Genomic DNA, 13,756 nt, shown 5'->3' on the forward strand with positions numbered 1-13,756 from the left:
TAGGCAAACCACAGCACCACCAGGTTTTTCACGCAAGCTTTAAAATCTCTCAAAATAGAATCTGAAAATGTTGTTCACCACTTGTATATTCAGGATTCTGCAGCATTTTGCCAACCCAGTGGAGGGAAGTTACCTTATAAATTACAAAGACTGCATCTAAGGCTGAGGAAAACTAGGAGAAAAGTCTCTAGAGCCCAGGAGAACTAAAGCTTGTTACAAAACTAGAGAGATCATTCTACTGTGAAGCAAACCTGAGCTTTGCATTAGAAATGTAAATGTGATTGAAATAGCATAACCAGATTAAATAGATTTGACCTCCACAAGCATGAAAGATTTGTCTAAATACACTGAAACAGCAACAAATGGTTGCATTTTCCTGTCATTGTGTCAAGGATCACAGAAATTTATTTAAAAGAAAACAGAAATTTCAAGCCATTTCTTTTACATGAATAAGGATAAAATAAGGCTGATTTGGAAAAAAAACCACCTGTCATTTAAATGCCTAAAGGTACAGAAAGACTTTTGAAAACTGCTTTTTGAAATCTTCAAATATGACTGATTTACCCTCAGAAATTAAGCTCCAACACACAGAATTAGCTAGGAGTGACTGAATCTTTCAATACAATCTCACATCTCAACCTTCAGTACCCTACTGCCTTATGGGAGCATTTGTTGGACATTTCTTTCTGTGTTTTTTTTTGTTGGTTTTTTTTTGGGCGGGGGGGAGGTAGTGGTTGGGTTATGTTAACCCAGATCAGTGCCAGAGGTCTGGTTCACTGCACTGGTTCACATCCCCACACAAGCATCACCCTACTACCACAGCTGAGCAGGGATAAGCAGAGGTGACTTAAACTCACACCTTCAACAAAAAGAGATGTTAATCAAACCCCAGCTTAGGATTTCAGAAGGCTGCCTAGAAAATGTTGTATGGAATAAATCAAAGAAAACTACACCCAGAAGCAAAGAAACAAACCAAGGTGGTGTGAGGGGGAATTAAAAACAGTAACTAAATTTTCCCAGCTAAGCCTCGCTCTTCATGCATTCTAAGGGAAAACTGGCAATGCTGCACAGCATTGTCCCTCATATTTTCCAAATAAAGGCATAGTTTTTTAGTTAAAGCAGATGTTAGGAACACTGAATAAGGAGACTCATTTGACTTTTCTTGTCACTGAATCATTGAATAACATGGGCTAGAGGTCCCTGCCCAGAGCAGAGCTGCTTAGATACGTAAGGTTGCACAGGTTCTTGTCCCAATGGGTTTTGAAAATCCCTCTGTGTATCTCTGAGAAGTGTCTGGCTTCATCTTATCAATTTGGATGTTGGAAATGAGCAGTAAGATTTCCCTTAGCTTCTCTTCTCCAGCTCTCTCAGCCCCCCTTCACTTAACCAGTGCACCAGCCCCAACACCATGGTGGCCCCAGTTTACCAGCGATTTACCCCTTGGTTTAGGGGACCCAAAACTCAACACTGCATTTCAGATGCAGGTTTGTGTCTACCAAAGAGTGGGGAACAGGCAAGATTTAGTCCCAAATGATTTCATACCACTTCATTTCCTGAAGTAATCAAATACATATATAAAATGCTACAAATAAACCTGCACTTCCTAAAACCAGACAGTATTTTTTTCTTCTCCTCATGCAACATGGCAAATAACTGTAACTTGAAATAAATTTAAGAGCTGAGAGCACCTGAGGCAAAAAGGAAATGAAGGTGGCAAGAAAAAGGCCACAATAATTTTTTTTTCTCCTGATCTATATTTTTCAAGTGGTGTACAAAACAAAACAGAATGAATATTTTGGCAAAGCTTGGATACACAGAGTGACAGTAAAACTGGGTGAAAGTGAGCACAAGCACAGATGATGTGATCTGATCAACACAGTTCAGGTGCATGCAAATCGATTTGTGTGCAATAACTCAGTTCTGCTCCAGCCCACTGATGTTGATGTGCACATTATTAGAAAACTCAATTGTTCTGGGGTTTGGGATCTGAGTGTGAATGAAACATGAGCTATGGCTAAGTTGGGACTTAGCTACATACAGATTAGCCGTATCTCCAATTTGGCAGAACTACAAGTCCTGTGCCCCTGCTTTGAGCAGCTCTGAGCTGTACAGTTGTTACTGTCTTGAAATAAGACAGCTGTGGGGCTCTGTGCTCCTGAACACCAACAGTGGGGAGCTAAGCACAGAGTGGGTTGTTGGGAGGACCAGGAGAAGCATTCCACTGAAGGAGGGTTCTCCTGGAGAACAGATGGAGCAGGGTGTGTTTGGGAGCTTCAGACAGACTGTGCTGCACGGGCTTGTGCCCCAGTTAATGAAGGAGCCAATAAAAACATCATGATCTTTGTTATTATTTGAGTCTTGGTGTATTTATCCAGTTACAGTGGAATTTAAATGCACCACTTTGCCTGGGTTTGTATCACTCTTATGGACATTTTGAAATAGGTTTGTGGAGTTTCCAGTAAAAAATGGAAAAGGCTTCTTACAAAGTCCTATGCAGAAGAATGTAAAAAACTCTGAATATTCAATTATGGCAAAAGGACTCAGCTATTTGAATGATCACAGAGGGGCAAAGTAACACAATTTGATCTCACTGATCAGAACTAAAAGTACCAGTGTAATAATTCAACAGTATGATGGTGTTCTGAGGTGTATGTTCATCACGACAGTTTTCTTTCCTCCCAGTGATTTGTGCTTGTGTTACTGACAGTGTGATGGACAAGGCTCTGCAATGCCTACAGCACGGACATGCACGTTACAATGGTAAATATCTGTTCATTTTAGAATTTGTAGGCAAAGAGAAAGGGTCCCCATCTAACTATCACTGCACCTTATCAACAAGTGACTTATTTCTCATTCTTACCAGGGCCATGCGGGAAGGGCTCTATTTGGTCTGATTTAACTGCAGCTGCTTCACCCCTGCTGAATACCCTTTTGCGCTGCTTGTAAATATAAAGAGGTTGTAAGTAAGTAAGAACAGATTCCCAAAACATGCTGAATCAAAACCTCAGTTCTGCACTACTAAAGTAGCCAACCTGATTTTGTTACATTTAAAACTCTTTATGAGGATGGTATGTCCCTCTTCATTATGAGGGGCATTGTAGCCGGTAGACGTATTGTGGCTGAAGCTCAGCAGAAACATCCATGCTGTGGAGGAGCACGTGCCCTGTCATGGCCAGCCACAGAGGAGCATGAGAAAGGATGGTGAATTCACACAGGCTTAGGTATTGAGGTGTTAAATTAGGGCATGCAGATCCACACTGTGGTGCCCCGAAAGTGATTTGAAAATCTCACCATGACCTTTGGAGAGACTCAGAAGCAGCCTGCACCAGTTCCACATAAAATTCATACAGATATGGTGGTATTTCATTGAGAGCCATCAAAATAATGTAACTCTACCACCTTTACTGTAAAGGCAGGAGCTGGATCACAGCAATGCCCATGTTACCAAGGTGGTGAGGAAAAAGGCTGTAATGAATAAGGAGCACTGCACTAGCAGTGAGGAATCATCACTACATCACAGTGAGCTACCACATGTCTAGCTCCAGAAACCTAGCCATAAAACCTATCATTTGTTACCTTGGTTATTCTGCCTAACACCCATTTTGTGCACTGAGCCTTTACTATGCACTTTTTCTTAATGCTTTGAAATTGGAGCTACTAACGCAAATCTGCTCTAACAGGGAGAGGATAAATCACCACATTCTGCTAGGAGGTAGTAGACGTTTATTAGTTTATTACTTAAGTGATGCTTCTCCTCAATAGAGATATGTTCTTTTCTTGTCCTCTTCTGCAGCAATTTCCAGCTGATCCAGAAATGCTCCAAGTCTTGTAACAGACTATTGCAGTGTGTAAAAGTTGCTGTTGATGATGCTCTTGTAGATAAGAGCATTTAATGCAAGTCTGAAGTTGCTGTAGAGTTTCAAAGTATCTTGAGTCACTGCTCTGCCTTTCAGACTGTTTTAAGCACTGGGGGCTATGCTTCAGAGGAGGGATGTGCAGAGAGGTGAAATATCTGTTCCCAGCCCTCCTGCCAAGGTGCTAACACTGGGGTGATTAATCCTCTGAGTAGGGTATTTATTGGAGCAGTGAGTTCTGGACCAGTCAAAGACTGCTGACACACACACACACACACACACACCCCCAAAGCAGCCCTGAGGCATCCCTCATGGCCTCCCGATGTGAAACATGTACCCCTGCCTTTCTACACAAAGTATTCTGACACATGACAAAGAGAAGAAGATCCCTTTCCCTGTTATTAAATCCTGTATTTTCTACCAGTGTTGGATCCTGCCTCTGCCAAAACCTGTCCCCGTTTTTTCCTGAACGCCACAATCCTACACAGAGTCCACCAGCACCTTTAGGTTTCTCAGAGAACGGAGCCTAGCACCTCAACGCAATTACCAGCATCGGCGTCTGACAGACTTTCCCCAAAACCAACTCCTGCAATATTAGCCAGCAGAATTTCACAGGATGGCTTGAGTTGGAGGAGACTTTAAAGCTTATCTAGTTCCAACCCACTGCTAGGGGCAGGGACACCTTCCACTAGACCAGGTTGCTCCAAGCCCCATCCAACCTGGCCTTGAACACTGCCAGGTACAGGACAGCCACAGCTTTTCTGAGCAACCTGTGCCAGCACCTCACCACCATGGTAGTAAAGAACTTTTTCCTAATGTCTAATCTAGCCTCTGTCAGTTTAAAGCCATTCCTCCTTGCTCTGTCCTAACATACCCTTGCAAAAAGTCCCTCTCCAGATTTCTTCTAGGCCCTCTTTAGGTATTGGAAGACTGCTATAAAGTTTCTGTTGAAAGATTGCACAAGTTACCTGTATCAAACACAATATATGCTAAATTGCCTTTGGCTCCCAAGGACACAGAATCCCACAGGATGGTTTGGTTGGGGAGAGGAAGGTTACTAATACCCAGAGCCCAAACTCATTAAGTTGTGGGGGGACCCCACATTACCCACACCTCTTTACTCTCTCCGAAGCTGCTGCAGGAGCTTCTAATTTTATATTCAGATGAAAAGTCTTCTGATGAAATTACATAAATTTTGGTGACCAAGCAGAGCAAGACTTGCCCAAGAATAAAAAAAAAAACCAAAAAATAAAGCAATTTCCGCTCTGGCAAGACTTCTCTTTCCATGTCAAAAATACTATTGATTAGCAATTTGCAAATAGGCGTGAGTCAGCTTACTACAGTTTCCTGGGCTCCCTTCTGAGAGAGCACTCCTCAGTTGTTTCTCAATTAACTTGAAAGCTGAGGGGGAGGGTTAAGCATTTTTATTGGTAAGCTAAGAAATGCCTCCATCAAGAGTTTTATTCTATTATCGCAATAAGCACACAATTATGGCACTTTGGATTAGAGGACTTTTTTCTCCCTTTTGCTGAGCACTAGAAAAGCATTAGTTCATTTGCTTTGTGTTATCAGTAGCATTTTTCAGCCTTTTGCATTTTCTGATTTTAGGCAGAATCCTAACATCATCTTATAATCAGCACTGTAATCCTCCAACTACCCTGATTCTGCCATTTGCACAAATGGTTTTAAAAATAAAAGGAGAATGATTCAATTAACAGTTTAGTAGGATTTTTACATTAGGCAGAGCATTTCTTCAGCATTAGGAAAATGGTGGCAAAAAAAAAATCATTAGTATTTCCCTCTAAGAAGGAAATAAAAGATTTTTTTTTCCTTTATGGCAAGAAAAATGGCCTTAGGTTTAACATGCCAATGCTTTTGCAAATAGCATTTCCAGACCTTTCTGGTTCCTGGTTTTGTTTCTGTGAATGACACTCAGCCATTTCCAGGATTGCACTGAGTGCCACACAGACATTTGAAATTCATCAGATCTCATAAAAACTGTACACTGAAGAGACATCAGCTTCAGTGTGGGAAGAACTTGGCCCAAAGTCTGATGAAGACAAAGAGAGGATCTGGGGTCAGTAGCACTCAAATTGATTTGAAACAAGTGAGGTTGCTGGTTTCAACCTTGCTAATGAAAAAAATAACCAACCTTCAAAGATAACCAAGCAGTTGAGATGTATTTTGTTTCTTTGTCTTCATTTGGGCTGTTTTTTATTTTGCTCCCAATTCTTGAGTCCTCAGGCTAGAATGAGGACACTTATTTTTTTCTCTGAAGTGAGGAGAGCTGGAAGCTTTCTTTCAAAAACAAAACCAAGAACTAAGCAAAGAAGCCCTGAGAACAGAGCTTGCCTAGTCATCATGTGAGTCCAGGCTCCACAGAAGCAATTTCAGGCTCTACAGGAAACCACAAATCTCAGGAGATTTGCAATTGCATCAGGAAGAGTGACAAGACTCCTAAATAGCCTGTACACCTGAAATTGAGAAGGTTTTGCCAATTCTCTTCTGCCAGAGCTTGTCTTCACACTCTCATAATGACTAAAGGACCAAATCCTGTCTTCTGCACTCAGGCTTTAACCATGGACTTCACAGTATAGGTCCTTCTGTGCAGTGCAAACTGCTGCTGGCTCATATGAAAAGCTTTTTACTTTCCTCCCAGCCTGAGCAGGAGGTGAATGAGCCCAGAATTGTGCAAAATCGAGCTCTAAGAGACCCTGCACTTGCATCAGGCTTTCTGGCTGCAAGTTCCCCAGCTTCAATGCTCATTCATGGTTTTGTATCCTGCAAATCCAGGAGAAACCTGTGCAGCTTGACACTTACAGGGGTACACGGTAACTCAGCAAAGTGGCTGGAGAAAATTAACTCTACCAGAGATAGCAAATTATGAGTCTGTAAGACATTGACTGCCTGGCTGTTATTCTCCATGTGACCAGCAACCTGCTCCTGCCTTGGACAGCAGTGAAGCATTTCTTCATTCCACCCATTCTCTTGACCAGACCAAGCAGAAGAGCCAACAGAGTGCCTCTACCTCCATTATTTGTCTCTTTGATTCCTCCCCCATTTTCATTATCTTCCACATATTCTCCAGGTAAGCATATTGGAGAACCCACATCTGATATGAAGTTGTATCCCAGATGGGAAAAGGAAGAGGAAACCCACCACTTTTTTATTATTTGTTATGTCTCAGTCTTATGCCTCTTCCAACTTCTCGGTTAGCAAAGCCATAAACCAAAACAGAGACCTGCCTACACTTGCGCAGCAGATTCATCTCCTTCTTCAGAGCTCATTAACAGAACCTCTTTCATCTCAATAGGTTGCTAAAACATTTCTAACAGGACTAGATGTGTCACGTCAGAATATGACAGGCAAATTTCTTTTAAGGTTTTGAAACTAGGCTGAAAGAGAAGCTATGCAGTTCACTGTTGTCACTGAAAGATATTTTTACTTTTATGAGTCCCGAAAACAAGAAACAAATTAAGAACTGTCAAGGATAAAGAAAAAAACAAACCCAAAATGTATTCCATCTTGCCTGCTAATATTGTTACTGCTTTTCTCTGAAACCTCTCACAGTCTAATGATAAGAACCTTAAGTATAAAAGAATGAACTATGGTTGTTAATGTTTTGGCTTATAAGCACAATTAATACTCCAAAAGGAAGGAAATAAGTGCTGAAAATATGATTTCCCTTTGCAACTATAAGCCAAAATGCACAGCCTCACTGTTCTCTCTTCACAGCTCTTATTCCTCCTGGTTCAGAGGCAACCACCCTGCACTGTTCCACTGCAGGGGATGGAACATGGCACCCACAGCATCCAGGGCTGCAGCTCCTTCCCCTGCTTATTGAAACCCACTTCAAACACATCCCAGGAGCAGCCTGTCATTGGGCCTTAGGTCATAGGAATCCTGGAAAACAGAGCAGGAGACAAGTAAGGATGGGGATGGCTCTGCCTGACCTGATGCTCTAGTGAGGTGCGTGCCTCTGGGCTGTCAGTGACCAAACAGTTCCTGGAAAGGAGCAAGGGCTGAATGGCACCAAAAAGCTGCTCTGAGGAGTAGGACAGGCCATGAAGACACACTTGGCATTTCTGTCCCCAGGTACTCATTGTGTAGGCGAAGCAGTCCCACGCTATAAGCCCCTGTGAGGTGAGGTATTCCCAGGGGAAGGTGCTCAAGTGTGAAATCATTACAGCTTTGAGACACAGACATGCGTCAAAGACCACTCAAGTGGGTGTGCACAACACACTGCTTGGTTTCAATAGCATTTACCATCAAATTGATGAGATGGGCTTTAAAACCAGTGGGCGGGGACTCCTTCTCACTCTGGAGAAGTTCATTAGATTATAAGTAATTCAGTTACACAGACAGCAAGTAGAGCCTGAGGCTGTTTTGAGGGGCTGCTTGAAGAAGGTCAGAACAATATATCAGACGGCTAATGGGACTGAAGGCTGTTGGGGAGCAGATAGTAGATATTTAAAGATAAGCATTGTGTGCTGGTGTATTTTTTTCTCCTGACTGAATATTCTCATCCTTCTTATAAATCACATAAAATCATTTTGCCAAAAAATGGCCCAGCAAAGAAGCCTATCAACTGAGGTACCACCTGCATTGCTGGTGAAGTAAGACATGGCTGTTTTGGAGGACATGCAGGGATGGAAGCTCTGGCATCTTGTGAAAGGAAGCCAGAAAAACCTCTCTGCTCCCAGCTAAGGAGGGGACAGAAGCTGCTGCTTCTGCAGGGGCAAAATCCCAAACCAAACCTCAAACCCTAAGATTTTTCCTGTGGGCAGCTGAAGGCATGTTTACCCCTGAGTACCATCACCATCACCCCTTGCTTGGGAAGGTGAAGTACTGCCCCAACTCACCATCCAGAACTGCTGACACTGAGTAGGTCACAGGACCTTGTTTTTGAAGCCATGCCAGTTAATTCATCCTGTGTTGGCCTGATTAAATGCTGAATTCCCTAGAAGCTTCATACTGATGGCAGTGGGTGGTGTCCGAGGAGTCCATCCCTGCTCACCACTGGACCACTGGGCATATTTAAGTATCCTGCTGAGCCGTAATGGATGGAGATATGCTTGGGCCATTTCATGAACAAACACATTCCTAGAATTTAAGCCCCCACAAAAATATCCTAGAAAAACAGCAGTCTTGATTCCATGCTACAAGCCAGGTATTCCAGAAAAGACGGTCACATACTGCAAATTCTGCATGTCCTCAACATTTACTTACAGGTAAAAGATCTAAAAAATGTTGACATCTGTTGCGGTCCTATATCAAAGTTAATTTGCTGAGATGGGGTGTTGGGAATCTAAGACTGTAACTTCTCTCACCTGGTATCTCTCACACTCTGGCTTGGTTCTTCAAAGGAAGCCCCACATTTCCATCATTAAAGCTGTTTTTTTGTTTAAGCTCAGTGAAAACAGAATGTGGTCACAGCCTGTGAACACTGTGGCACACCCTGAAGTTTCATTGGCTTGCGTGGCACAACTGCACCATTTGGGACTGTTCCCTTCACTAGCTTGGCCCCAACACTGAATTTTGAGGCATGGGTGAAAGTATCTGGGCTGAAGGACTGGTTGTGAAAAAACAAGGAGCAACCCTAATCAGGCAAGGTGGGTGTAGTCAAGGGCTAAGGATGGCATTTTGGATAGCACCAAGGTTGTTTTGATATCCTTAGCCCTTGAATACACCCACCTTGGCTGATTAGGTTTGCTTGCTTTTTCACAACCAGTCCTGCAGCCCAGATAGTGTGTTGCCACTGTCTGGGATGTAGAGGTTAACCTTCAGTTCCACCTCTCTCCTATTCGCCAGTACCTCTTTCTTTGATGGTAACGTCCCACTCACCAGCGGAAAGCTATCCAAATATTTCACTAAAACATCCTGAATTAATTTTACAAATCCTAATCCCCATCCTGGCTCAAATACACTCTCAAGTTATTGTAATTTTTACCTGTCACTTCTCCCACTACCTAATATTTCAAGGATTAACTGGACAGTGCATGACCTTTTTGTAGTCCTCTCTAAAAATGTCTGCTCTCTGTTTCTCTTAGATTTTTCTCATCTGTCTACAGATTACAGTGCTTCTTTTCAAGGCAATAACCAAGTGTGAAGCTGCTTTAGCCACTCATGAGGATGAGATTTAGTATGTAAGCTCACCAGTAACACAGTATCAAAAAAATAAAATAGCAGTCTCTTTCATCAAAATCTAATGAACACGTGATTTAATTTTTATTAAGAATTCATTAGGTTCTCCCCAAGCCTGTCTAATGGAGCCTGACCAGGTGAAATGCTAACCCCTACATTACATTTAAACTAATTTTCAGAAATGTTAATTTCCCTGAGTTGTTCCCTGCACATCCTTTTTTTTGGTGCCCGTGGCTGCGCGGCTCCCTCCCGATGCCTGCTGCTGTGCTCATAGCAACACCGCTGTCCCCACCCCAGCCTTCGCACACTTCACTGGAGTTTCCACATTGACAGATGCCTCTCAGTTGCCAACACTACACCCCTTCACCACAGCAGCCTCCTTGGCATTTTCAAGTCAGGTACAAAGCTGCAAGCCTAGCATGCGTTACCTTAAGACTGTCTCATGGAAAAAATGTTTTTTTATATATATATATGTATAAAAAAAATAAAAATAATACTTATATAAATATTTTATTTATATATATATATATATATATATATCAGGGCATAGTTCAGTCTTCAACATACTAATCTAGTCCAGCAAACAGGTTATTATCTTGATGTAATTTGTATCAAGATAAAAAACAAGAGCTCTGCTCTTTGGAAGACAAGACTGACTGCACACTAATTGTGTAAGCCAGTGTGCTCACCACCTGCCCTCCCACCTATGGGCTCCATGTATCTGCACAGCTATTGTGGTACCTACAGCCTTTTTCTTCCACCAAAATGCATCGCCCACCATTCCAACATGCTTCTGCAGAAGCAGTTCATAGAGATTAAATAATTTATTGGTGTTCATCTGCAGTAACAGCTCCTCTGATCCACCTTTCCTCCACAAACAAGACCAAACCAAACCCACCCTGCCCCAGCACCAAATCAAACTGTCAGGGTGGACAGCCCCCTTTCAAATTGTGAAAGGGAAAGCTCAGAGCCTTTACACAGGTACAGTACACAGATGCGAGTGGGAAAAGCTGCACTGGAGGCCTTCCAGGCCCGCAGTGCCTTCAAAAAAACACTGCCTCAGGCAGGGATGATGGTTAGCTCTCAGTCCACTCCAGAGGGCTGGGCACAGCAGCCGCAGAGTTGATACAGAAATACCGGAGTCACCTGCTGAGCCACTCTGGCTAGAGACGAGCAGCGATGAAGGCCCAGATCCGGCGCGCGCACACACACACACTCGTACTCTCACACACACACACATCCAGCGTGGCTACGGGTGTGCAAGGCAACATATTGCCGAGCGACGACGACGCCCTTCGGCTACGTCCGAGCCACTTCGGCTTCTCCCAGACAGGTTCCGAGTGCTCTCCGAAGGCAGCCGAGCTCGGCGCTCGGCCACCTCCGGGAAGAGCCGAAGAGTACCGAAGCGGCCGCATCGCCGGCGGCTCGAGCCCTCGCTGGGCGCTGTCCACCACGCGAACCGCCTGAAAGCCACAGCCGCGCCGGGACTGGCTCGGTCCCCTGCATAGGCTCCGGCTGCCGGAACTGCGGAGGGAAGCCTGCATCCAGCTCCCTGCACCCTATCCACACCCAGCTCTGCTGCCAACCCCCGCCTCGCTCAGCAACCCCGTGGGGGCCCCTCCCAGCCTCCGGTCCCTCTGCAACCACTGGCATAGCAAAGCATCAGCCACTCCGCGCCTCTCTCGGCTGAAACCCAGACGCTGAACCAGCACCGGGGCTTGTCCCGAGATGGCGCCCACCTCCGACCAGCCCGTCATGTCTGTGTCGGTGCGAGACCGTGGTGTTTCGCTGTATTTTAATTAAAAAGAAGGGGGGGGGGGGGGGGGGAATAACGGTACCACGGCAGCACCTCCACCCCCTTCATCGTCAGCCTTCCCCTGCGCTTGCCTTCCTAAGGGATGCAGTGTTGAAAGAGATGGTGCGGGGGGGGGGGGGGATGTCACTGCTGTTTATTGCACTAATTAAACACAGGCAGAGCATGTGCAGGGGAGCTCTGGGAGCCACCTCGGGCACCAGGGCAGGGGTTGAGTGTGACGGGCGGCCACGCTCTAATTCAAAGGAGAGGCTGAAATCTCGGGAAAAGTGATGGGGATGCCTTGATTTGAATCCGCAGACAGGGCAGATATCACACCGACATTAAGCTGAACTGACAGCGCTCGGCTTCGCGGGGGCATCTACAGGGCCTCGCCTCACGGCTCGGGGAGGGGAAGGTAGGCTCCAACAGCTTCAGCGGTTGAGGCGAGGCCGCCGAGGGGATACTTCAGCACCACATCGCCCAGAACAGCAGCGTGAGCTGCGGTGGCGGAGCCTTCCCCCCAGCCTTATGCCTTCCCGCCCTCGCGGCCCCTCAGGTAAACATGGCGCCCGCGGCCCTCACTCACCTCAGCCAGCCCCCTCTCCCTTCTATTACGGCCCTCTAACTTCCCCCCCTTCATGGCCCCTCTCCCCAACCCCCACCGGCTACGGCCAGACTTACTTCATTTGCTTCACGATGGTGCTTTTTCCCGACTCTCCGGCCCCTGTTGAAAGAGAGATGAAGGGCGGAATAAGCGCCGGGGAGGAGGCGGGTGAGGGGACGCGGGTTAGGGGAAGGGGCGACCGGCCTCTCACCTAACAGGAGGAGTTTCACATCTTTGGCGGCGCTGATCCCGTCCTCCTTCAGGTTCTTCTCGATGGCCTTGCTCCGCTCCAGGGCGGCTCTCTCCTCGGCGCTCAAGGTACATCCCATGGCGGCGGCAAAAATAATTAAAAAATTAAATTAAAAATAGAAAAAAAAAAGGCGGAAAAAGGGGGAGAGAGTGCAGCCCCCGCCGCCGCCTCGGCTGGCTCCCGCGGGCGGAGAGGAGGCAGGGGCGAAGCCAGCTACCGGCGGGCGGGGGGCGAAGAATTCAAGCGGATGGCCGTGAGCCTCCGGCAGCACAGCGCCTAAGCGGCGGGGCTCCCGGCTCCCTCTTCTGCCCCTCTCCCCGCGCCCGAGCGCTCAGTGCATCCACCGGGGCTGCTGCGGGCACGGCTAGTTCTTCCCGGCCGGGAGGCAGAGGCGGAGGAAGAGAAGGAGGAGGAGGAGAAGAAGAAGGAAGAGATTTCGCGGCGAGGGGAGGGTCCTTCCCTCTGCTGTGCTCTCCCCTCCTTGGCGAGTGGCGGGGCTCTAACGGGCGGTGACGGCTGGGAGCGGGCAGCGCTCGGCAGGGCCGAATGGAGGCGCGGGCGCGGCGGCAGCAGGGAAGCAGAGAGGGAGGGGGCGCGCCGGGGCTCCGCGCTCCCGCCGGCCTCGCCCGCTCCCGTGACGCGCGGGACTCGCGCATGCTCCCGGCAGCGGTTCTGGGCGCTGCCCCAGCGTTGCTCGCCAGAGCCTGGTGTGAGAGGAGGACCTGTGGCGGGGTCCGGCCGGGGCTGCACAGCCGGCATGGAGAGGGGTCGCAGCTTCGGTTCCAGTCTCCTCGCCCTGGGTAGGACGGAGGCCATGATCCCAGCTCCTTGAGGTCCCCGGGCCTCTGTCGTCACCTGCACGGGAGAGGCCGTGACTCGGGCCGCTGCCTCCCGCTTCCCGGTCACTCGGGGCCGAGCCCCTCAGCGCCTGGGGATGGGGAGTCGGGAGAGTGGCGGGCTCCAGCGGCTGCTGTATGTGCGGCCTTGGGCTCCCCAGAGGCCCGGGGCTGCCGCCCCATGCAGCTGAAGTCAGTTCCATCAACACTTGTGGAACGGATTAAGCAGGAGTGATGCGCTTGATGCAGGGCATTGAGCTTCAGTAGCATCTT

At 47.0% G+C, this 13,756-nt stretch overlaps 1 protein-coding gene across 2 annotated transcripts in view; it reads right to left on the reverse strand.

Annotated features, from left to right (window-relative positions):
* Positions 1 to 13,252, reverse strand: part of GNAO1 (G protein subunit alpha o1) — a 146,897-nt gene extending 133,645 nt beyond the window's left edge. Inside the window, exons 1-2 of one of the 2 annotated variants that reach the window (XM_061468988.1) lie at positions 12,609 to 13,236; positions 12,475 to 12,517 (exon numbers count right to left, since the gene is read on the reverse strand). In XM_061468988.1, coding sequence (XP_061324972.1) covers positions 12,475 to 12,517; positions 12,609 to 12,726 — 161 coding nt within the window. In that variant the 5' untranslated portion in view covers positions 12,727 to 13,236. Of the gene's footprint in view, positions 1 to 12,474; positions 12,518 to 12,608 lie in introns of both variants that reach the window. The other variant, XM_061468987.1, reaches the window with a different exon arrangement.
* Positions 13,253 to 13,756: the final 504 nt, after the last annotated feature.

The sequence above is a fragment of the Pezoporus flaviventris genome, unplaced genomic scaffold (assembly GCF_033815535.1).
Source record: "Pezoporus flaviventris isolate CSIRO_AGI_PZ_B2104156 unplaced genomic scaffold, CSIRO_AGI_Pfla_v1 ptg000054l, whole genome shotgun sequence".
Taxonomy (NCBI): Eukaryota; Metazoa; Chordata; class Aves; order Psittaciformes; family Psittacidae; genus Pezoporus; species Pezoporus flaviventris.